This window comes from Parasteatoda tepidariorum, chromosome 2 (genome assembly GCF_982258835.1).
Source record: "Parasteatoda tepidariorum strain Cologne lab strain chromosome 2, Ptep-v5.0, whole genome shotgun sequence".
In the NCBI taxonomy this organism is placed as follows: Eukaryota; Metazoa; Arthropoda; class Arachnida; order Araneae; family Theridiidae; genus Parasteatoda; species Parasteatoda tepidariorum.
Genome location: NC_141756.1, coordinates 104,686,287 through 104,712,205, shown reverse-complemented (window position 1 = coordinate 104,712,205; position 25,919 = coordinate 104,686,287). Strand labels below are relative to the sequence as shown.

The 25,919-nt window shown below is 32.2% G+C and overlaps 2 protein-coding genes across 2 annotated transcripts; both read right to left on the bottom strand.

The window, feature by feature from the left end:
• Positions 1 to 1,465: 1,465 nt before the first annotated feature.
• Positions 1,466 to 3,270, bottom strand: LOC147815978 (uncharacterized protein F54H12.2-like). Its single transcript, XM_087156679.1, has 3 exons — positions 2,931 to 3,270; positions 2,086 to 2,792; positions 1,466 to 1,477 (listed from the first exon to the last, which is right to left on the bottom strand). The coding sequence occupies exons 1-3, from the start codon at positions 3,268 to 3,270 to the stop codon at positions 1,466 to 1,468; spliced, it is 1,059 nt and encodes a 352-aa protein (XP_087012805.1).
• A 2,467-nt stretch (positions 3,271 to 5,737) lies between these two features.
• Positions 5,738 to 7,249, bottom strand: LOC147815977 (uncharacterized). Its single transcript, XM_087157948.1, has 2 exons — positions 7,088 to 7,249; positions 5,738 to 6,735 (listed from the first exon to the last, which is right to left on the bottom strand). The coding sequence occupies exons 1-2, from the start codon at positions 7,130 to 7,132 to the stop codon at positions 5,893 to 5,895; spliced, it is 888 nt and encodes a 295-aa protein (XP_087014074.1). The 5' UTR covers positions 7,133 to 7,249; the 3' UTR covers positions 5,738 to 5,892.
• Positions 7,250 to 25,919: the final 18,670 nt, after the last annotated feature.

The window sequence follows — 25,919 nt, the reverse complement described above, 5'->3', positions numbered from 1 at the left end:
TGTCCGTATGTAATGAGCGAACATTAGAGCTCATGAAATTGATCTCTAAAACTAAACATTGCAAGTCTCTTTTAAAAAAGTGTTCAAAAAGTGAAATAAAAACTTTGTGTGAGTGTGTATTGAATGTATTGTGTGGTAATATACCACTCACGAAATCTCAGAAAAATAAACTAGCTCCTCATAAAGAAAGTTTAAGAAAACTTTCTAAGAAGAAATTGCCATTGTATAAGAAGAAAAAAATTCTTGTACAGAAAGGAGAAGGATTTTTATCATTTTTATTACCTGCAGCTATTTCTGTGATTAGTTCTTTAATTCATGGAGTACAGTAAGAAATTTGTGTTGGTTCCGGAGGATAGAGTACAAGTAGCGGAACACTTATCACAATTGGATCAACAAATGAAGAATATTCTTCAGAAAAAGGACTTAGCAGATGACGAGAAAGCAACTCTGTATTTACAAATATTGCAGAAGTATACGCACTTTTCAATTTCGAGACCGAAAAAACCAGAACCTCAAACCGATCATGAGGAAATTACGAACATAGACGATCCTCTAGTAGAGTCTGCAGAAGAGATCTCTTCAAATATCAAAAAAGAAACTGAAGACTTGGAGGGAAAAATTCTAACTGCTGTTCCAGTTCGATTTCAAGAAAAAGCTAAAGATATGTATCAATTCTTAAAAAATAATGAATCTCTCCTTTGGAACGCTAAAGGTGAAATTATTCATGAAGATAAAACTGTTCCTGGAAGCTGGAAGTAATATAGTAAATCTTATCAATGACTTTTTGCGAAATAGAAAATCAGCTCCAGTGGGGAGAAATGTATTTTTAAAAACATTAAATGATATTCAATTACCATCACATTTAGATGTAAATAAAAAATTGTATAGTAAAAATAAAATTGTTAAGAAACCTATGATGTATGCCCGCAGAAGTGCTTGGGTGAAACTTTGAATAAAATTTTATTTATTTTATTAAAATGTATTTTGTCTTTATTGATCATTTTTTTCACAGGTGAAAAAGTTTATATTATCAAGGAAAAATTTCACCCTTTATTAATTAATACAAAAAGTTTTAGAAAGAGGGATAGAATTTTCTGAAAAACTGGAAATTTCCTTTTTGCAAAAACATAAATATTTTCTTAAAAGATTGAAAAATAAAAATATTTTCTGAAATATTAGAAAGTTTTGTTAAAAAGTTTGAAATATTTTTACGAAACTAGCAAATTTTTAACAAAAAGTAAAAATATTTTCTTAAAATAAAAAATTTTTGTGTAAAAACATAATGTTTTCTTAAAAGATAGAAAAATTTTGTTAAAACGTTTGAAATATTTTTTACAAAAACAAAAAAATATTATCTTAAAAGAGAAAATTTTTTGCAAAAAACAAATATTTTCATAAAAGATAGAAAGTTTTCCTCAATAATAAAAATATTTTCTGAAAATTTTGTTAAAAAGAATTAAAAATGTTACACTATTGCCTACATAACAATATTTAAATGTAAAATTTTATAATAATGACATGAGAGACACTAGATTTAGTTTCATTCCTTTTTTATTTTCTAAACACAAATCTTACACCATATTTTTTCTTTACAAATTGATACATCTGAAAATCATTTACATATAATTGATTTGAAATATGATACATAGAATAGCCTTGACAGCGTTTGAGTAAAAAGTAAATACAATATTGTCCACATACATTGGATGTAGGTGATTGAAACACTTTGGAATTCCATAGTACGTCCGTGTAGGAAGCGGTATTCACGTTGTAAAATCCGGGAGGTTTCCCATATGAGTCATAAAACTCTAACTGTCTTTGATCATTCACAAATAACGCTAGCCAGTGAGTTCCAGGTTGTGATGAGTCATCTGAATTCGTGATAGCACATGTGTTTTCTCGGAGACTCGGAAGCGTATCTCTTGAATATACGCCTTGAAAGTAAGGTGTTGTTATCTTATCTTGCGATAAAATGTAGAATAGTTGCAATCCATCCATTCTTCAATTTCCGAAGTCGAATAAAATATTTCTTGACTTGTTAATTTCAATCAAATTTTCAAATTCGGCAAAAACGATAACGCATACTGTTTTTTCCAGTGATTTGGCAAATTTCAGTTCTAATCTCAAATTGCTATGCTTAATCAGATTTAAATGTTCTCCTGAACATAGATTTGGGGAGAGATTAAATCCAAATAATGTATTTCCGTTCCTGTAGTCTTCTCTGGAAATAAATATTCCTCTATCTTGACCCATTCGTTCCGTTCCATCAAATAAAGTTTGATAGGCACGAATGTATTGATTTTGTGAAAAGTTGAGTTCCAATGGATTATGGGGCACAGGTTGTCCATCTACATACACTCCAATAAAATTTAAATCAAAATGATTAAAACCAAAAGGAGATTTTGTCAATGTTCCATGAAAAGCTTCATTATCTACACAACCAATAATAACCTTTTTAGGCATTTGACCCGAAAATATATTATCTTGAATAAAAGACATGCTCCTTTTAGGAATTGAATACACTTTGCATAGGACTCGATTAATGGGGTATTTTGCACTTGTTTTCTCGAGTGCTTTAGCATGACCAAGAAGCACTCCAGGGTTCACACGAGCTTTTCGAATGAATAAAGAGACATGATCCAATACTACTTTAAATCCTTCAGATCCTTGTAGACAAAATTCTGGTTTGCTTCTTATTAGTTTTATTTTCAAATCCACTAAATTGAGTAAAAGACGTTCTTGATGAAATAAATCTGAATGAATGCGGCCAATCATGTCCACTGTTGCGCTTTCTTTGAAAAAAGCAGTTCTTTTATTTAAACCATCCTCAGAATCTTTATAAAATAACTCAGCAGTTAATTGAGATGTTTTGCTATCATATCCATGGTTTAGGAGAGTTTCAATATAGACCCTATAGGGATAGGTATTACTTGAATTGGAAACTGTACGATCGTTTAAAGACACATCTACTTGAGAAAATAATGAATGTAGAAATAAATTCACAGGTCCTATAACATCATCTTTAGTGATAGCTGTATTGTTCGTTTTTACTATTTTCGCTTTCACATACAATTGTGTTTGACTGAGATCTATGTAATCTTCTACACTTCCAGAGACATGAAACTCTACGGGAGCATTATCAAAAACGTTAGAAAGAGGATGAAATTGTATCCATTGACCATCTTGAATAACTGTTTGAGTTCCAGGTAAAGTAAAAAGTTCCAATTCCGATTTTACGCACTCAGGAGAATCTTTCAACAAAAATGCCATTTTATGGATCAAAAATATCACGTCCACTCACTTTGCGTGCTTTAGATGAAATGAATCGTTTCTGCTTCTTACGCTTCCTTTTATAGTTTCCTTTCCCGACCATAGACTGCACTTTATCAATAGCTTTTCGTGCTAGATTTTTTCCACTTTCTTTAGTTCTTGTTTTGACGGCTTCCTCAAAGTTTTCTCCAGATAATACATCAGATGCTACTCGAGTTCCTGTTTTTAAAACTTCTTTTCCAATAGTTTTACCACCTCTTACTAAAAAGGGTAGTGCTGCTCTAAATAATCGACGAAATATACCACCAAGTCCATAGCCCTTTTGGAAATTAACACCTTTATAATAGGGCAAACCCGAGCCAATTTGACTCGCATAATGATCTTCGAATTTTTCAGCACAACAAACGTACGGTACACTCATCTTGACGTCTTCTCTTCAAATGAATGATTCAAAAAACGCATCGTACTATTTATAGTATTTGCCTCATGCGGAAATGTAAGACTATAATCACTTTACCACTTTCAAAAGGTACGAAATCACCTGAATTCAATCTGAGCTCCACATGGATAGTTTGAAAGGAGTGTCTCGTTAAAGGTAAGTATTGAGGTCTATCATAATACTGGCTAATTGTTTCACCATCATATCCTTTTATTCGAACGATCCGCAGTAAAGGAGCTTGCGTATCTCCGACAATTTGTGGTGAAATTAAATCTGAGTAGACGTAAAAAACGGAAAAATTAGACCACGCGTCAGCCACAAATTAGCTTTTCTGGTTACCCGTAATGATTGCATCACGTTGAAATCCTAACAATTCACCTAACTTTTCTAAGTGAAGGCTGCAACCTTGAACGGCGTTAATTTTAACTCGTTTCGTAGCTTTATTGTAATTTATTGTAAATCGACTAGGATTTTTAGGTAAAGCAAGTTGTATAGCTGATACAATATCGAACATTGATTCATAACAGCCCACATCAATTGTTTGCTTAACAGTCGATATGATATTACCGTTACTTATCTTGTAATGAAAATAATTGTTACTTTCATTTACGTTCAGCCAAGAATGCGGATAGATGATTTCAGATAGGCCTACTTCCCATTCCGCTTTTAGATTAACTGGTATCGGTAACTGCGTCTTAAAATGGGAAATTTTGTTGTTAGGAAAAAACTGCATGGAGCTATCAGAGGGTAACGTCACATAGAAAGACATTTTTGAGAATGAGTCTTCATAGGTTAAGTTTCACTATTTATACTTTTTGAATATCACTCACCCAGGCATTAAACTTTTCAGGATAACCTAGAAATTTAACAAAATATTCCGTGCTTCCTCCTTTCTTTCTCTTTTTGATAACTTTTTCTACGGGATAATAGCCCGAGTTGACTACTTTTTGTAATTCTTCTGCATAAAAGGTACCTTCGATTGATTCATTCATTAAATCTTTCAATTTATACACTACAGGATTTCGATGAACTATTTTATCTATGACAAATAATTCTCGAGTCCAATTATTTTCATATCCTTTCTCAAATGTAAGTTTTGATTTACTAATGCTAACAGTGTCACCTACTTGAAAAACAGGGTTATCAATATTCACCTTATCACTATATAAATTATTCCAGACTTCTTTTTGATTATCGATATTCACTGAGGCTGGTTCCATTTTTATACTTCTGTGTTTGGTATGATTATAACTATGGATTAATTTAGAAATGACGTCAATATATTTTTTCGTATTATATTCTGTAAAGTATTTCCACATCTTCATTTTTAAAGTACGGTTAAACCTCTCAACAATACTTGATTTAGTTTCATTATTCGTTGTAAAGAAATGAACTCCTAAATTTTTAAGATACTGCTGTATAAGCTTATTAGTAAATTCTGTTCCTTTATCTGATTGCAGTTTCTCAGGTTTTCTTTCTCTAAAAATAGTTTTTAAAGCTGGCAATACATTTTTGGCTGATTTGTCTTTAATAGGAATAGCCCACGCATACTTTGAGAAACAATCTATACAAGTTAACAAATATTTGAAGCCATTATTAAATTTCGCTAAAGATTGCATGTCAACTAAATCAATTTGAAATTGTTCATCTATACCTCCAACAATCACTCTATTACGTTTAAATTTATGCCTCACAGGTTTATGCAAAGTATAAGAATCTTTAGTCTCTAACCATTTCTTAACGTCACTTTTCTTCACTTTACCTTTCACAGAATTATAAATAGCATTTACACCTCCAAAACTTCCTGGATGTTCAGGTTTCGTATAAACTGATGAAAGTAAATGATCCATAACCTATTTCAAAAATATTTTTTCTCTAATAACAGTTTTATTTCTAACAGTTAAAATTAACTCTCATAAACATTCTTAAAAAATAACGGTATACAATAATTTCAATAAAATTAAATAATAATACCTATTTAAGTATAAAATAGTTTTCCATATTGTATTGCAGCAATAATTTTTTCTTCTTCTATTTTAAGAACCTGAAAAAAGTATTATTTTGAAAAAGAAAATTCATGCCTGCTGAAAAAAAGAAATCTCGTTTCCTCTGAAAACAAAAGTTCACAGTAATTTTTACAAAATATAAAAATAACAACAAAATATTTTAAAACTTAAGTTATTTTATTTGCAAAAATCATTTTTAGCAGCAGTTAATAAAGTATCTAATTTAATTTCTTTTAAAAAACCTTCACACAAAAAGTCTTTAAGGGGTTGTCTAAACAACCTTCGTTCACTTAGTTCATTATTAAAATCCAGAGCAATATTCTCCTCATGTAAGTCCAAACAAGATTTATTGAAATCGTGAACACTGCACACAACCTGGTCTAGAAAGTCAGCAGACCTGTCTACAGGCTTCAGACCTTTCTTCAGTCCAATATGTTTATACAACACAATTTTCAGGCAATCTTTCATAATAGGACCCGCTTCGTTGATGTCTGAATTCTTTGGCACCACTGGACACTGTTGATGGGTGGATTCTTGAAAAATGTTCAAAAAGTCCACGGACCTGTATTTTAAATTAATATAGCCGAATGTCACACTATCTCGACACTTCTGTAGTTCTCTCCACTGTTTGAAACTGATTTCCGTCTCGTGCTTGTATACGCGGCCACTTCTGCAGGTATATTCGTCCACTAGCAGATACTTTCCCTCGTCATTCATCAGCACATAAAATTTTTCACGGGGATTAGCTGGAGGGATCTCTTCCAAAGCCATATTGATGTCTGCAATGCCGAAGATACATGTCGGTGGACCATGACAGAAGCAAGTATTATACTGTTCAGGCTGTAGAGTTATACCATATCCTGAAGGATAGTATGAGTCTCCATACCTGTTAAACCTTCGTATATGAATGGCTGATTTCTTGTTATACGTGCTGGCCAAAACGAATAAGTCCTCACCAATTGGATAGCAATACTCTGGAAAGTTTCCCTCCTGGAACAAACCTTTCCTCTTTGGTTCATCCTAAAAATGTAAAAAAGAAATGTTTTGAGTCACCAAGAAAAACAAACAAGCAAAACCTAATTACTGTTTAGACATTAACTACATTATTTCGAACTACTATTTCTAAGTAAATTGTATATTAATATATAATGTAAAGTTTAAGAGTAAAATATAATTTCTAAGCAAATTGTATATTAATATTTAATGTAAAGTTTAAAAGTAAAATATAAGGATAAGTTTCGAATAGGAGTGTTAAAAACATTTAGTAAAAGAAGTTAAAAATTATGTTTAGCCTGGAAAATCTATTAGCATTAAATAAAAATATTATTACACATGAAGATAAAATAAGGGTAAAAAATATAGAAGTACTTACTTGAATTTCATCGTGTTTTCTTTTTAATGAAGAGTTGGCTTCCATAACTATCTAAAGACTGTAAAACTCCACTTAAGAAATAAATATTAACAATTTTCACGAAGTAACTACATACGCCAGAGCAAAGGAACTGGTTATATACGATAGGGAAATTATAATCAACACAGTATTAATCGTTGCCAACAAAAGAAATATAACTCTAACAGCCAATCAGAAAAATATGAAACTGTCACATGCTTAACTACTTACCAGCGCAAGTGAAAGGAACTGAATTCAACACATACGTCATAGACCAAGATCCAACTTGTTATACCTTATCAGAATGACTCGCTCTGTAATCAGTAGTTGTGTTATCACACAAAACACGTGTATGGTCAGTACCGTTGCCATCCAGAGAAAGTTATAATAACATTAAGAGGGTCAGAAATAATTATTTAATAACTATCAAAGGTTAAGTGAAATTATATCGATTAAACTGTATTAAGATATCGATATCAAACAGTTTTTATTTATACACGTGTTCAAAATACAAAAGTTAAACTTATTAACCCATATCTAACCAAGCATTCGTGGGTCAGTGATTATGATATCCAACTACTGACCCGCGAAGGCTTTTTAATGGCGCGAGTTCGATCCTCAGCCTTAATTATATTTAATAAATAATATTAAAACAGATTTAAATATTAAAATAGATATAAAGTTATTTTATTTATAAAATCTCCACATAGATGGCACCACTAGATCAAAAGCATGATATCATTTATGTGTTATGTAATAAAAGATGACGTCATAACTTCATAATACACAATTTCTCCCCCAAATAACAAAGTTTCTAAATGTTGCCATCCTTAAAAACTAATATTAAAATAATAAGTGTTGCCACCCTCAAAAACTAATAAATTAAATAATATTTAAAAGAACGAAACTAAATTAAAAACAGAAACCGAAACTAAAAATATATTAGGCTTAAGAAAAAAAAGAAATAAGCTCCCCATGACGCTGCAGACGAAGTTTCGATTTTCAGGCGGGCAGAAATAAGCAAGCGGGCAGAAATAAGCAACATCCGGTCTATATGTGGGCAGAAATAAGCAACTTCCGGTTTGTATATGATCAGAAATAAACAACTTCCGGTTGGGGCAGAAATAGGCTCCGGTTGACTATGACGTCACTTCCGTGTCTATAGTGCCCCACATACTACTGTCATCCATAAAGATTTAAATTGTAATGTCAAATTACAGAGATATAAATTTATTTATTATTTTTTTTAAAGAACTTTTTGATCAGAAATCGTTCCTCTGTCTTACAGAATTAAATAGGGGGTTGTCATGGCTCCGGAAAATACAGGGAATTTAAAAAAAAAGCATAAAAAACAGCGAATTTTTCTCTTAACACAGAAGATATTGCTGCTGAAAAAATCAGCTCCGGATTTTTGTCCAACCGTGATCTGGAGGTTTCCGGAAATCCAAGGTCCAGAAGTTTCAAGAAATCATCGATTATATTTATGTATAAAAATTCTTGCATATTTTATTTAAAAATATTAGACTAGAATTTATACTTGGCATCTCTTTCATTTTATCTGGTAGAATAATAAATGTGATTAGATTTAAAAGTAAACTTATTTGTACATAATAATTCATTTAAATTATGATGCATATAATTTTATTTAGAATTTCAAAAATATCAATGACTTAAATTTATAAAGACGTTATTTTTTTAAATGCGTCACTAATGATTTTACTCAAAAAATTTTCAGGATTTTTGAGTTGGGCTCACAATCACTCCTGTCTTAAAAACCGAGAGAATTGAGAAAATTTTATTTTTCTCTCAGTTTTTTTTTTTTTTTTACTCATTGATAAAAAATGGATCTCTGCTAACATCCCCCCCCCCCAAAAAAAAAGAATGTAAGCGTCACAAACTATAATCGGTTTTCATCCTAGAGAAGAGAATGTAGATATTTTTATTTTATTTACGCAACAGTTTTTTCAGCTATATCTTACCTATCTCAATTAGATTCAGTGTTAGAAATAATTAGTAAAACATTTTCTAAAGACAAAATTAACATTATTACTTAATTAACAACAAAGTGGTAATTTGTTATTCTCTTTAAAAATTAAATAATTCTCTTTAAAAATTATTTCAATTAAACGACTAATGCTATTCAGATCATTGAGCCCAAGTTTAGTGCAATTAAACATTTATTCCAATTTTAATAAAAAAAAATTTGAAATTTTTTTTCTTTTTCCAATGCCCATCTGTGCTAACATTTTTTCGTCATTTCAGGAATTTACACTTGTTGGTTTACAGTTATAGCATTACAGTTTACAGTTACAGCCGTTTTGTTGGCCTCTCTTTCAGGGGTACCATATTAGGTGGACCAACGCTGCTCTCACAGTAAGGACAGATAGTACAGAGAAGGAAAGAACATCCATACGTTGCCCGGGATTCGAACCCAGAACCTTTCTGATGCAAGGGCAGTTCCTTAACCCCTACATAGGCCGTTTGAAAAGGAAATAAAATGTTTAAAAGTTATTACAGTCTAAGCTCATTATTACGATCCCCATTATAGCGACCGCTTCATTATAGTCCTGTTTCATATTCCATTGACGCAATGTTATTTTGCCTATTCGCACTGTCATTCCAATATAGAAGGGGTACTCAAACCTATGACTAGCGGGCCACATGCGGCCCGTCGAGTGTTGATATACGGACCGCGGGAACTTCTGAACGCAATAAAAAATTTCTTTTAATTTGGTTTTAGTTTCAACATAAATTTTCCTTCATTAGAATATTTGATTCAAATTTACTCTATAAAATGCGTATATTTTTTGCACTTTCATTCTGTAAGTTTCTTTTTGGTTAGAATGTATATCCCCCTCCCAATATTCATATACATATTTGATAAATTAATTATTGTGAAAAATGAAAGCAAAAACTTACAAATATAAGTATTTTTTATGTTTAAATATTTCAGTGTTTAATTTTCTCTAAATATGTTAGCAAGTTTGCTGATAAAAACATTTAGTGCTTAAATGTATGTATAAAAATTATATTTTCGGCTAACATGACTAAATGTGAATGCGACCCTTCGCTAATCTACCTTCTGCAGAAGTGGCCCCTCCACCCCCCCCCCCCATAAAAAAAACTGTGCAATCCTACAATACGGCGATTGAAATGTAGTCATTTGATTTAATGAAAGTTTCAAAGAAATTACTTCACCATTATTTCTTTTGATGTTATAACAAAATAAGTGTAAAACACATTGAATTTCATTCGAATGAAGACTCTGTTAACCCCTTGCTTCCGAAGCGTCATGAAAAGACATTTACAAGCAAACTACGGCATGTGTCATTTCGTGACGGTCTGGCTTTTTTGGGGTTGGGAGAGTAGAAAAAGAGATTCTTGGGTGGGGAAAGAAATGGGGGTCAGTTAAGGGAAGGACGAACAAAGAGAAGGGTTGGCAGTTTACGTCAATTACTCAAACTATTATCCTTCCCCTCTTTAGAATGGGTTGCTTTTTGCTTTGTAATTTGGCCTTCAAGAAAAACGCCAATAGTGATTTTGAATACTCAACTGCGAGAAAACGATTACTCCTCCTCAACTCCTCACAGGAAGATTGCTTTGGACGAGTTCAATCATAGAAACTGCTTTCAGAAAACTCCCGTAATGAAGGGACACAAATTCTAGGACTCGATCGGAATCAGAGGACACCTCCTCCCGGTTTGTAAACAAAACTTATTTTGGCCCATTGAGGGCCCACTAATAGGTCAATAAAAAAAAAGCTTCCGTACAATTGTTCCATACATTAAATTCTAAATTTGGGCGGAGTTTGAAATTTATAGGTTAATATTATAGGGAGTTACGGGGTGTGATGTGTGCGTGCCTCCTGATATGAATTCTGTCCCTTTTTCAGCCATTATTCACTCTTTAACAAAGAAAAATATTTCTTTTCACATATAGAACACTTCATTCGTTTTAAAATATTGAAAAGAATTTAAACAAATAAAATAAATTAAAATAAATAAATAAATAAAAATTATCCAAAATTTATCAGGTTATTAGCTATTATTCACTATTTCCCTAAGAAAAAATAGTTTTTTTTATATACAGAACACTTGATTCACGTTAAAATATTAAAAAATATATTTAAAAAAATAATATGAAAAAAAGAAAAAATTTGAACGTCGACCTTCGCAGGGTTTCGAAACCATAACCCCCGGGGCAACAAATCGAACTTGTCACACAGCTTTACCAACTGCGCCATGTTTCACATGCCTACCCCGCGAATATTTAGCTTAAGAAACCTCCCTCCGGATTGTATACAAAACTTATTTTGGCCTATTGTGGGCCCAATAATCGGTTTATAAAAAAATGCTTCGGTACAATTGTTCCATACATTAAATTCTAATTTTGAGCGGAGTTTGAAATTTATAGGTTAATATTATAGGGAGTTACGGGGTGTGATGTGTGCGAGCATCCAGAAAAGACTTCTGTCCCTTTTTCAGCCATTACTCGCTCTTTAACAAAGAAAAATATTTCTTTTCACATATAGAACACTTTATTCGCATTAAAATATTGAAAAGAACTTAAACAAATAAAATAAATTAAAAAAAATAAATAAATAAAAATTATCCGAAATTTATCAGTTTATTAGCTACTATTCGCTATTTCCCAAAGAAAAAATAGTTTTTCTTTATATACAGAACTCTTGATTCACGTAAAATATCAAAAAATATATTAAGAAAAAAAATATGAAAAAAAGATAAATTTTAACGTCGACCGTTGAAGGGCTTCGAAACTATAGCCCCCGGGACAACTTATCTAACTTGCCACACAGCTTTATCAACTGCGCCATGCTTCACATGCCTACCTCGCGGATATTTAGCTTAAGACACCTCCTCCCGGTTTGTAAACAAAACATTTTTCGCCCATTGTGGGCCCACTATTCGGTCATTAAAAAAATGCTTCGGTACAATTGTTCCACACATTAAATTCTAATTTTGGGCGGAGTATGAAATTTATAGGTTAATATTATGGGGAGTTACGGGGTGTGATGTGTGCGTAACTCCTGATATGACTTCAGTCCCTTTTTCCGCCATTATTCGCTCTTTAACAAAGAAAAATATTTCTTTTCACATATAGAACATTTTATTCGCTTTAAAATATTAAAAAGAATTTAAACAAATAAAATAAGTTGAAATAAATAAAAATTATCCGAAATTTATCAGTTTATTAGCTACTATTCGCTATTTCCCAAAGAAAAAATAGTTTTTTTTTTTATATACAGAACACTTGATTCACGTTAAAATATCAAAAAATATATTTAAAAAAATAATATGAAAAAAAGAAAAAGTTTGAATGTCGACCGTTGCAGGGTTTCGAAACCATAACCCCCGGGGCAACAAATCGAACTTGCCACACAGCTTTACCAACTGCGCCATGTTTCACGTGCCTACCTCGCGAATATTTAGCTTAAGACACCTCCTCCCGGTTTGTAAACAAAACTTATTTTGGCCCATTGTGGTCCCACTTATCGGTCTATAAAAAAATGCTTCGGTACAATTGTTCCATACATTAAATTCTAATTTTGGGCGGATTTTGAAATTTATAAGTTAATATTATAGGGAGTAACGGGGCGTGATGTGGGCATGCCTCCTGATATGACTACTGTCCCTTTTTCCGCCATTATTCGCTCTTTAACAAAGCAAAGTATTTCTTTTCACATATAAAACACTTTAATTGCCTTAAAACTTTGAAAAGAATTTAAACAAATAAAATAAATTAAAATAATTAAATAAATAAAAATTATCCGAAATTTATCTGTTTATTAGCTACTATTCGCTATTTCCCAAAGAAAAAATAGTTTTTTTTTTATATACAGAACACTTGATTCACGTTAAAATATCAAAAAATATATTTAAAAAAATAATATGAAAAAAAGAAAAAGTTTGAAAGTCGACCGTTGCAGGGTTTCGAAACCATAACCCCCGGGGCAACAAATCGAACTTGCCACACAGCTTTACCAACTGCGCCATGTTTCACGTGCCTACCTCGCGAATATTTAGCTTAAGACACCTCCTCCCGGTTTGTAAACAAAACTTATTTTGGCCCATTGTGGTCCCACTTATCGGTCTATAAAAAAATGCTTCGGTACAATTGTTCCATACATTAAATTCTAATTTTGGGCGGAGTTTGAAATTTATAAGTTAATATTATAGGGTGTAACGGGGTGTGATGTGGGCATGCCTCCTGATATGACTACTGTCCCTTTTTCCGCCATTATTCGCCCTTTAACAAAGCAAAGTATTTCTTTTCACATATAGAACACTTTAATTGCCTTAAAATATTGAAAAGAATTTAAACAAATAAAATAAATTAAAATAAGTAAATAAATAAAAATTATCCGAAATTTATCAGTTTATTAGCTACTATTCGCTATTTCCCAAAGAAAAAATAGTTTTTTTTTATATACAGAACACTTGATTCACGTTAAAATATCAAAAAATATATTTAAAAAAATCATATGAAAAAAAGAAAAAGTTTGAATGTCGACCGTTGCAGGGTTTCGAAACCATAACCCCCGGGGCAACAAATCGAACTTGCCACACAGCTTTACCAACTGCGCCATGTTTCACGTGCCTACCTCGCGGATATTTAGCTTAAGACACCTCCTCCCGGTTTGTAAACAAAACATTTTTCGCCCATTGTGGGCCCACTATTCGGTCATTAAAAAAATGCTTCGGTTCAATTGTTCCACACATTAAATTCTAATTTTGGGCGGAGTATGAAATTTATAGGTTAATATTATGGGGAGTTACGGGGTGTGATGTGTGCGTAACTCCTGATATGACTTCAGTCCCTTTTTCAGCCATTATTCGCTCTTTAACAAAGAAAAATATTTCTTATCACATATAGAACATTTTATTCGCTTTAAAATATTAAAAAGAATTTAAACAAATAAAATAAGTTGAAATAAATAAAAATTATCCGAAATTTATCAGTTTATTAGCTACTATTCGCTATTTCCCCCCAAAAAAATAGTTTTTTTTTATATACAGAACACTTGATTCACGTTAAAATATCAAAAAATATATTTAAAAAAATAATATGAAAAAAAGAAAAAGTTTGAATGTCGACCGTTGCAGGGTTTCGAAACCATAACCCCCGGGGCAACAAATCGAACTTGCCACACAGCTTTACCAACTGCGCCATGTTTCACGTGCCTACCTCGCGAATATTTAGCTTAAGACACCTCCTCCCGGTTTGTAAACAAAACTTATTTTGGCCCATTATGGTCCCACTTATCGCTCTATAAAAAAATGCTTAGGTACAATTGTTCCATACGTTAAATTCTAATTTTAGGCGGAGTTTGAAGTTTATAAGTTAATATTGTAGGGAGAAACGGGGTGTGATGTGGGCATGCCTCCTGATATGACTACTGTCCCTTTTTCCGCCATTATTCGCTCTTTAACAAAGCAAAGTATTTCTTTTCACATATAGAACACTTTAATTGCCTTAAAATATTGAAAAGAATTTAAACAAATAAAATAAATTAAAATAAGTAAATAAATAAAAATTATCCGAAATTTATCAGTTTATTAGCTACTATTCGCTATTTCCCAAAGAAAAAATAGTTTTTTTTATATACAGAACACTTGATTCACGTTAAAATATCAAAAAATATATTTAAAAAAATAATATGAAAAAAAGAAAAAGTTTGAATGTCGACCGTTGCAGGGTTTCGAAACCTTATCCCCCGGGGCAACAAATCGAACTTGTCACACAGCTTTACCAACTGCGCCATGTTTCACGTGCCTACCTCGCGAATATTTAGCTTAAGACTCCTCCTCCCGGTTTGTAAACAAAACTTATTTTGGCCCATTGTGGTCCCACTTATCGGTCTATAAAAAAATGTTTCGGTACAATTGTTCCATACATTAAATTCTAATTTTGGTCGGAGTTTGAAGTTTATAAGTTAATATTGTAGGGAGTGACGGGGTGTGATGTGGACATGCCTCCTGATATGACTTCAGTCCCTTTTTCAGCCATTATTTGCTCTTTAACAAAGAAAAATATTTCTTATCACATATAGAACATTTTATTCGCTTTAAAATATTAAAAAGAATTTAAACAAATAAAATAAGTTGAAATAAATAAAATATATCCGAAATTTATCAGTTTATTAGCTACTATTCGCTATTTCCCAAAGAAAAAATAGTTTTTTTTTTATATACAGAACACTTGATTCACGTTAAAATATCAAAAAATATATTTAAAAAAGTCATATGAAAAAAAGAAAAAGTTTGAATGTCGACCGTTGCAGGGTTTCGAAACCATAACCCCCGGGGAAACAAATCGAACTTGCCACACAGCTTTACCAACTGCGCCATGTTTCACGTGCCTACCTCGCGAATATTTAGCTTAAGACACCACCTCCCGGTTTGTAAACAAAACTTATTTTGGCCCATTGTGGTCCCACTTATCGGTCTATAAAAAAATGCTTCGGTACAATTGTTCCATACATTAAATTCTAATTTTGGGCGGATTTTGAAATTTATAAGTTAATATTATAGGGAGTAACGGGGCGTGATGTGGGCATGCCTCCTGATATGACTACTGTCCCTTTTTCCGCCATTATTTGCTCTTTAACAAAGCAAAGTATTTCTTTTCACATATAAAACACTTTAATTGCCTTAAAACATTGAAAAGAATTTAAACAAATAAAATAAATTAAAATAATTAAATAAATAAAAATTATCCGAAATTTATCAGTTTATTAGCTACTATTCGCTCTTTCCCAAAGAAAAAATAGTTTTTTTTTTATATACAGAACACTTGATTCACGTTAAAATATCAAAAAATATATTTAAAAAATTAATATGAAAAAAAGAAAAAGTTTGAATAGCGACCGTTGCAGGGTTTCGAAACCATAACCCCCGGGGCAACAAATCGAACTTGCCACACAGCTTTACCAACTGCGCCATGGTTCACGTGCCTACCTCGCGAATATTTAGCTTAAGACACCTCCTCCCGGTTTGTAAACAAAACTTATTTTGGCCCATTGTGGTCCCACTTATCGGTCTATAAAAAATGCTTCGGTACAATTGTTCCATACATTAAATTCTAATTTTGGGCGGAGTTTGAAATTTATAAGTTAATATTATAGGGTGTAACGGGGTGTGATGTGGGCATGCCTCCTGATATGACTACTGTCCCTTTTTCCGCCATTATTCGCCCTTTAACAAAGCAAAGTATTTCTTTTCACATATAGAACACTTTAATTGCCTTAAAATATTGAAAAGAATTTAAACAAATAAAATAAATTAAAATAAGTAAATAAATAAAAATTATCCGAAATGTATCAGTTTATTAGCTACTATTCGCTATTTCCCAAAGAAAAAATAGTTTTTTTTTATATACAGAACACTTGATTCACGTTAAAATATCAAAAAATATATTAAGAAAAAAAATATGAAAAAAAGAAAAATTTTAACGTCGACCGTTGAAGGGCTTCGAAACCATAGCCCACGGGACAACATATCTAACTTGCTACACAGCTTTACCAACTGCGCCATGCTTCACATGCCTACCTCGCGGATATTTAGCTTAAGACACCTCCTCCCGGTTTGTAAACAAAACATTTTTCGCCCATTGTGGGCCCACTATTCGGTCATTAAAAAAATGCTTCGGTACAATTGTTCCACACATTAAATTCTAATTTTGGGCGGAGTATGAAATTTATAGGTTAATATTATGGGGAGTTACGGGGTGTGATGTGTGCGTAACTCCTGATATGACTTCAGTCCCTTTTTCAGCCATTATTCGCTCTTTAACAAAGAAAAATATTTCTTTTCACATATAGAACATTTTATTCGCTTTAAAATATTAAAAAGAATTTAAACAAATAAAATAAGTTGAAATAAATAAAAATTATCCGAAATTTATCAGTTTATTAGCTACTATTCGCTATTTCCCAAAAAAAAAATAGTTTTTTTTTATATACAGAACACTTGATTCACGTTAAAATATCAAAAAATATATTTAAAAAAATCATATGAAAAAAAGAAAAAGTTTGAATGTCGACCGTTGCAGGGTTTCGAAACCATAACCCCCGGGGCAACAAATCGAACTTGCCACACAGCTTTACCAACTGCGCCATGTTTCACGTGCCTACCTCGCGGATATTTAGCTTAAGACACCTCCTCCCGGTTTGTAAACAAAACTTATTTTGGCCCATTGTGGTCCCACTTATCGCTCTATAAAAAAATGCTTCGGTACAATTGTTCCATACATTAAATTCTAATTTTGGGCGGAGTTTAAAATTTATAAGTTAATATTGTATGGAGTAACGGGGTGTGATGTGGGCATGCCTCCTGATATGACTACTGTCCCTTTTTCCGCCATTATTCGCTCTTTAACAAAGCAAAGTATTTCTTTTCACATATAGAACACTTTAATTGCCTTAAAATATTGAAAAGAATGTAAACAAATAAAATAAATTAAAATAAGTAAATAAATAAAAATTATCCGAAATTTATCAGTTTATTAGCTACTATTCGCTATTTCCCAAAGAAAAAATAGTTTTTTTTTATATACAGAACACTTGATTCACGTTAAAATATCAAAAAATATATTTAAAAAAATAATATGAAAAAAGGAAAGAGTTTGAATGTCGACCGGTGCAGGGTTTCGAAACCATAACCCCCGGGGCAACAAATCGAACTTGCCACACAGCTTTACCAACAGCGCCATGTTTCACGTGCCTACCTCGCGAATATTTAGCTTAAGACACCTCCTCCCGGTTTGTAAACAAAACTTATTTTGGCCCATTGTGGTCCCACTTATCGCTCTATAAAAAAATGCTTCGGTACAATTGTTCCATACATTAAATTCTAATTTTGGGCGGAGTTTGAAGTTTATAAGTTAATATTGTAGGGAGTAACGGGGTGTGATGTGGGCATGCCTCCTGATATGACTACTGTCCCTTTTTCCGCCATTATTCGCTCTTTAACAAAGCAAAGTATTTCTTTTCACATATAGAACACTTTAATTGCCTTAAAATATTGAAAAGAATTTAAACAAATAAAATAAATTAAAATAAGTAAATAAATAAAAATTATCCGAAATTTATCAGTTTATTAGCTACTATTCGCTATTTCCCAAAGAAAAAATAGTTTTTTTTATATACAGAACACTTGATTCAAGTTAAAATATCAAAAAATATATTTAAAAAAATAATATGAAAAAAAGAAAAAGTTTGAATGTCGACCGTTGCAGGGTTTCGAAACCTTATCCCCCGGGGCAACAAATCGAACTTGCCACACAGCTTTACCAACTGCGCCATGTTTCACGTGCCTACCTCGCGAATATTTAGCTTAAGACTCCTCCTCCCGGTTTGTAAACAAAACTTATTTTGGCCCATTGTGGTCCCACTTATCGGTCTATAAAAAAATGTTTCGGTACAATTGTTCCATACATTAAATTCTAATTTTGGGCGGAGTTTGAAATTTATAACTTAATATTATAGGGAGTAACGGGGTGTGATGTGGGCATGCCTCCTGATATGACTACTGTCCCTTTTCCCGCCATTATTCGCACTTTAACAAAGCAAAGTATTTCTTTTCACATATAGAACACTTTAATTGCCTTAAAATATTGAAAAGAATTTAAACAAATAAAATAAATTAAAATAAGTAAATAAATAAAAATTATCCGAAATTTATCAGTTTATTAGCTACTATTCGCTATTTCCCAAAGAAAAAATAGTTTTTTTTTATATACAGAACACTTGATTCACGTTAAAATATCAAAAAATATATTTAAAAAAATAATATGAAAAAAAGAAAAAGTTTTAATGTCGACCGTTGCAGGGTTTCGAAACCATATCCCCCGGGGCAACAAATCGAACTTGCCACACAGCTTTACCAACTGCGCCATGTTTCACGTGCCTACCTCGCGAATATTTAGCTTAAGACACCTCCTCCCGGTTTGTAAACAAAACTTATTTTGGCCCATTGTGGTCCCACTTATCGGTCTATAAAAAAATGCTTCGGTACAATTGTTCCATACATTAAATTCTAATTTTGGGCGGAGTTTGAAATTTATAAGTTAATATTATAGGGAGTAACGGGGTGTGATGTGGGCATGCCTCCTGATATGACTACTGTCCCTTTTTCCGCCATTATTCGCTCTTTAAGAAAGCAAAGTATTTCTTTTCACATATAGAACACTTTAATTGCCTTAAAATATTGAATAGAATTTAAACAAATAAAATAAATTAAAATAAGTAAATAAATAAAAATTATCCAAAATTTATCAGTTTATTAGCTACTATTCAGTATTTCCCAAAGAAAAAATAGTTTTTTTTTATATACAGAACACTTGATTCACGTTAAAATATCAAAAAATATATTTAAAAAAATACTATGAAAAAAGGAAAAAGTTTGAATGTCGACCGTTGCAGGGTTTCGAAACCATAACCCCCTGGGCAACAAATCGAACTTGCCACACAGCTTTACCAACTGCGCCATGTTTCACGTGCCTACCTCGCGGATATTTAGCTTAAGACACCTCCTCCCGGTTTGTAAACAAAACTTATTTTGGCCCATTGTGGTCCCACTTATCGCTCTATAAAAAATGCTTCGGTACAATTGTTCCATACATTAAATTCTAATTTTGGGCGGAGTTTGAAATTTATAAGTTAATATTGTAGGGAGTAACGGGGTGTGATGTGGGCATGCCTCCTGATATGACTACTGTCCCTTTTTCCGCCATTATTCGCTCTTTAACAAAGCAAAGTATTTCTTTTCACATATAGAACACTTTAATTGCCTTAAAATATTGAAAAGAATTTAAACAAATAAAATAAATTAAAATAAGTAAATAAATAAAAATTATCCGAAATTTATCAGTTTATTAGCTACTATTCGCTATTTCCCAAAGAAAAAATAGTTTTTTTTTATATACAGAACACTTGATTCACGTTAAAATATCAAAAAATATATTTAAAAAAATAATATGAAAAAAGGAAAGAGTTTGAATGTCGACCGGTGCAGGGTTTCGAAACCATAACCCCCGGGGCAACAAATCGAACTTGCCACACAGCTTTACCAACTGCGCCATGTTTCACGTGCCTACCTCGCGAATATTTAGCTTAAGACACCTCCTCCCGGTTTGTAAACAAAACTTATTTTGGCCCATTGTGGTCCCACTTATCGGTCTATAAAAAAATGCTTCGGCACAATTGTTCCATACATTAAATTCTAATTTTGGGCGGAGTTTGAAGTTTATAAGTTAATATTGTAGGGAGTGACGGGGTGTGATGTGGACATGCCTCCTGATATGACTACTGTCCCTTTTTCCGCCATTATTCGCTCTTTAACAAAGCAAAGTATTTCTTTTCACATATAGAACACTTTAATTGCCTTAAAATATTGAAAAGAATTTAAACAAATAAAATAAATTAAAATAAGTAAATAAATAAAAATTATCCGAAATTTATCAGTTTATTAGCTACTATTCGCTATTTCCCAAAGAAAAAATAGTTTTTTTTTATATACAGAACACTTGATTCACGTTAAAATATCAAAAAATATATTTAAAAAAATAATATGAAAAAAAGAAAAAGTTTGAATGTCGACCGTTGCAGGGTTTCGAAACCATAACCCCCGGGGCAACAAATCGAACTTGCCACACAGCTTTACCAACTGCGCCATGTTTCACGTGCCTACCTCGCGAATATTTAGCTTAAGACACCTCCTCCCGGTTTGTAAACAAAACTTATTTTGGCCCATTGTGGTCCCACTTATCGGTCTATAAAAAAATGCTTCGGTACAATTGTTCCATACATTAAATTCTAATTTTGGGCGGAGTTTGAAATTTATAAGTTAATATTGTAGGGAGTAACGGGGTGTGATGTGGGCATGCCTCCTGATATGACTACTGTCCCTTTTTCCGCCATTATTCGCTCTTTAACAAAGCAAAGTATTTCTTTTCACATATAGAACACTTTAATTGCCTTAAAATATTGAAAAGAATTTAAACAAATAAAATAAATTAAAATAAGTAAATAAATAAAAATTATCCGAAATTTATAAGTTTATTAGCTACTATTCGCTATTTCCCACAGAAAAAATAGTTTTTTTTTATATACAGAGCACTTGATTCACGTTAAAATATCAAAAAATATATTTAAAAAAATAATATGAAAAAAAGAAAAAGTTTGAATGTCGACCGTTGCAGGGTTTCGAAACCATAACCCCCGGGGCAACAAATCGAACTTGCCACACAGCTTTACCAACTGCTCCATGTTTCACGTGCCTACCTCGCGAATATTTAACTTAAGACACCTCCTCCCGGTTTGTAAACAAAACTTATTTTGGCCCATTGTGGTCCCACTTATCGGTCTATAAAAAAATGCTTCGGTACAATTGTTCCATACATTAAATTCTAATTTTGGGCGGAGTTTGAAATTTATAAGTTAATATTATAGGGAGTAACGGGGTGTGATGTGGGCATGCCTCCTGATATGACTACTGTCCCTTTTTCCGCCATTATTCGCTCTTTAAGAAAGCAAAGTATTTCTTTTCACATATAGAACACTTTAATTGCCTTAAAATATTGAATAGAATTTAAACAAATAAAATAAATTAAATAAGTAAATAACTAAAAATTATCCGAAATTTATCAGTTTATTAGCTACTATTCGCTATTTCCCAAAGAAAAAATAGTTTTTTTTTATATACAGATCACTTGATTCACGTTAAAATATCAAAAAATATATTTAAAAAAATAATATGAAAAAAGGAAAAAGTTTGAATGTCGACCGTTGCAGGGTTTCGAAACCATAACCCCCGGGGCAACAAATCGAACTTGCCACACAGCTTTACCAACTGCGCCATGTTTGACGTGCCTACCTCGCGAATATTTAGCTTAAGACACCTCCTCCCGGTTTGTAAACAAAACTTATTTTGGCCCATTGTGGTCCCACTTATCGCTCTATAAAAAATGCTTCGGTACAATTGTTCCATACATTAAATTCTAATTTTGGGCGGAGTTTGAAATTTATAAGTTAATATTGTAGGGAGTAACGGGGTGTGATGTGGGCATGCCTCCTGATATGACTACTGTCCCTTTTTCCGCCATTATTCGCTCTTTAACAAAGCAAAGTATTTCTTTTCACATATAGAACACTTTAATTGCCTTAAAATATTGAAAAGAATTTAAACAAATAAAATAAATTAAAATAAGTAAATAAATAAAAATTATCCGAAATTTATCAGTTTATTAGCTACTATTCGCTATTTCCCAAAGAAAAAATAGTTTTTTTTTATATACAGAACACTTGATTCACGTTAAAATATCAAAAAATATATTTAAAAAAATAATATGAAAAAAGGAAAGAGTTTGAATGTCGACCGGTGCAGGGTTTCGAAACCATAACCCCCGGGGCAACAAATCGAACTTGCCACACAGCTTTACCAACTGCGCCATGTTTCACGTGCCTACCTCGCGAATATTTAGCTTAAGACACCTCCTCCCGGTTTGTAAACAAAACTTATTTTGGCCCATTGTGGTCCCACTTATCGGTCTATAAAAAAATGCTTCGGCACAATTGTTCCATACATTAAATTCTAATTTTGGGCGGAGTTTGAAGTTTATAAGTTAATATTGTAGGGAGTGACGGGGTGTGATGTGGACATGCCTCCTGATATGACTACTGTCCCTTTTTCCGCCATTATTCGCTCTTTAACAAAGCAAAGTATTTCTTTTCACATATAGAACACTTTAATTGCCTTAAAATATTGAAAAGAATTTAAACAAATAAAATAAATTAAAATAAGTAAATAAATAAAAATTATCCGAAATTTATCAGTTTATTAGCTACTATTCGCTATTTCCCAAAGAAAAAATAGTTTTTTTTTATATACAGAACACTTGATTCACGTTAAAATATCAAAAAATATATTTAAAAAAATAATATGAAAAAAAGAAAAAGTGTGAATGTCGACCGTTGCAGGGTTTCGAAACCATAACCCCCGGGGCAACAAATCGAACTTGCCACACAGCTTTACCAACTGCGCCATGTTTCACGTGCCTACCTCGCGAATATTTAGCTTAAGACACCTCCTCCCGGTTTGTAAACAAAACTTATTTTGGCCCATTGTGGTCCCACTTATCGGTCTATAAAAAAATGCTTCGGTACAATTGTTCCATACATTAAATTCTAATTTTGGGCGGAGTTTGAAATTTATAAGTTAATATTGTAGGGAGTAACGGGGTGTGATGTGGGCATGCCTCCTGATATGACTACTGTCCCTTTTTCCGCCATTATTCGCTCTTTAACAAAGCAAAGTATTTCTTTTCACATATAGAACACTTTAATTGCCTTAAAATATTGAAAAGAATTTAAACAAATAAAATAAATTAAAATAAGTAAATAAATAAAAATTATCCGAAATTTATAAGTTTATTAGCTACTATTCGCTATTTCCCACAGAAAAAATAGTTTTTTTTTATATACAGAGCACTTGATTCACGTTAAAATATCAAAAAATATATTTAAAAAAATAATATGAAAAAAAGAAAAAGTTTGAATGTCGACCGTTGCAGGGTTTCGAAACCATAACCCCCGGGGCAACAAATCGAACTTGCCACACAGCTTTACCAACTGCTCCATGTTTCACGTGCCTACCTCGCGAATATTTAGCTTAAGACACCTCCTCCCGGTTTGTAAACAAAACTTATTTTGGCCCATTGTGGTCCCACTTATCGGTCTATAAAAAAATGCTTCGGTACAATTGTTCCATACATTAAATTCTAATTTTGGGCGGAGTTTGAAATTTATAAGTTAATATTATAGGGAGTAACGGGGTGTGATGTGGGCATGCCTCCTGATATGACTACTGTCCCTTTTTCCGCCATTATTCGCTCTTTAAGAAAGCAAAGTATTTCTTTTCACATATAGAACACTTTAATTGCCTTAAAATATTGAATAGAATTTAAACAAATAAAATAAATTAAATAAGTAAATAACTAAAAATTATCCGAAATTTATCAGTTTATTAGCTACTATTCGCTATTTCCCAAAGAAAAAATAGTTTTTTTTTATATACAGATCACTTGATTCACGTTAAAATATCAAAAAATATATTTAAAAAAATAATATGAAAAAAGGAAAAAGTTTGAATGTCGACCGTTGCAGGGTTTCGAAACCATAACCCCCGGGGCAACAAATCGAACTTGCCACACAGCTTTACCAACTGCGCCATGTTTGACGTGCCTACCTCGCGAATATTTAGCTTAAGACACCTCCTCCCGGTTTGTAAACAAAACTTATTTTGGCCCATTGTGGTCCCACTTATCGGTCTATAAAAAAATGCTTCGGTACAATTGTTCCATACATTAAATTCTAATTTTGGGCGGAGTTTGAAATTTATAAGTTAATATTATAGGGAGTAACGGGGTGTGATGTGTGCATGCCTCCTGATATGACTACTGTTCCTTTTTCAGCCATTATTTGCTCTTTAACAAAGAAAAATATTTCTTTACACATGTAGAAAACTTTATTCGCTTTAAAATATTGAAAATAATTTATACAAATAAAATAAATTAAAATAAATAAATAAATGAAAATTTTCCGAAATTTATCAGTCTATTAGCTATTATTCGCTATTTCCCGAAGAAAAAATAGTTTTTTTTATATATAGAACACTTGATTCACGTTAAAATATAAAAAAAAATGTATTAAATAAAATAGTATGAAAGAAAGAAAAAATTTGGTCGACCTTCGCAGGGTTTCGAAACCATAGCCCCCGGGACAACATATCGAACTTGCCACACAGCTTTACAAACTGCGCCATGCTTCACATGCCTACCCCGCGAATATTTAGCTTAAGACACCTCCTCCCGGTTTATAAACAAAACTTATTTTGGCCCATTGTGGGCCCTCTAATCGGTCTATAAAAAATATCTTCGGTACAATTGTTTCATACATTAAATTTTAATTTTGGGCGGAGTTTGAAATTTATAGGTTAATATTATAGGGAGTTACGGGGTGTGATGTGTGCGTGCCTCCTGATATGACTTCTGTCCCTTTTTCAGCCATTATTCGCTCTTTAAGTGCTTAGCTGAGAAATCCAAGGATGATCCCATGAATATGAAAAACATAGTCTGAATATTTTTTTATTGTAATAATTTTATTATAAATTTCTTAGGTATTATCATTTTATTATTTTGCACTTATTGTTTTTAGGTGCAGTTTTATTTGATGAAATGAAGCTGTCTCCAAGTTTAACGTTCAACAAGCAAACCCTAGAAATTCAAGGCTTCGTTAATCTTGGAAAGTATACTTCATCGACGCAAGCATCTGAGAGGGGATACCATGTGTTGGTTTCCATGATACTCCCTTTCAGGGGCAAGTGGGTGCAATCAATTGCATGTTTACTGAGTAAAGGTGCTGCATCAGGTTTTAATTGCACTATGGTTTAGGGCAGGTGCCCATTAAGGGATCAAGAAAGTGCACTTCAATCCCATCTCTTGAAAATGCAATCAATTATATAAAAAATAGCTTTTGCTTTTAGATAATTTGCTATATTGTTTTCTTTTTTTTATTATTTAAAATTGAAAACCAATATACTTTAATAGAATTTTATAAAATAATCTAATGCTAAAACTGTTTACTGTTGTTTCCCCCCTTTCAAATAATATTAATTATAAGTAATAAAGCACATTTTATATAAATTTTTTTGTAAAATTTAAAACCATTATACTTTAATAGAATATTATAAAATAATCTAATGCTAAAACTGTTTACTGTTGTTTTTTTCCGCTTTCA

Excerpts from the sequence above, each read along its gene's own strand:
- LOC147815977 (XM_087157948.1), bottom strand. The coding sequence starts at position 7,132 with ATGGAAGCCAACTCTTCATTAAAAAGAAAACACGATGAAATTCAA. Across the intron at positions 6,736-7,087 it reads GAAAACACGATGAAATTCAA|GATGAACCAAAGAGGAAAGG; the intron begins GTAAGTACTTCT and ends TTACATTTTTAG.
- LOC147815978 (XM_087156679.1), bottom strand. The coding sequence starts at position 3,270 with ATGGCATTTTTGTTGAAAGATTCTCCTGAGTGCGTAAAATCGGAATTG. Across the intron at positions 2,793-2,930 it reads TCGTACAGTTTCCAATTCAA|AAAGCGCAACAGTGGACATG; the intron begins GTAATACCTATC and ends CTTTTTTCAAAG.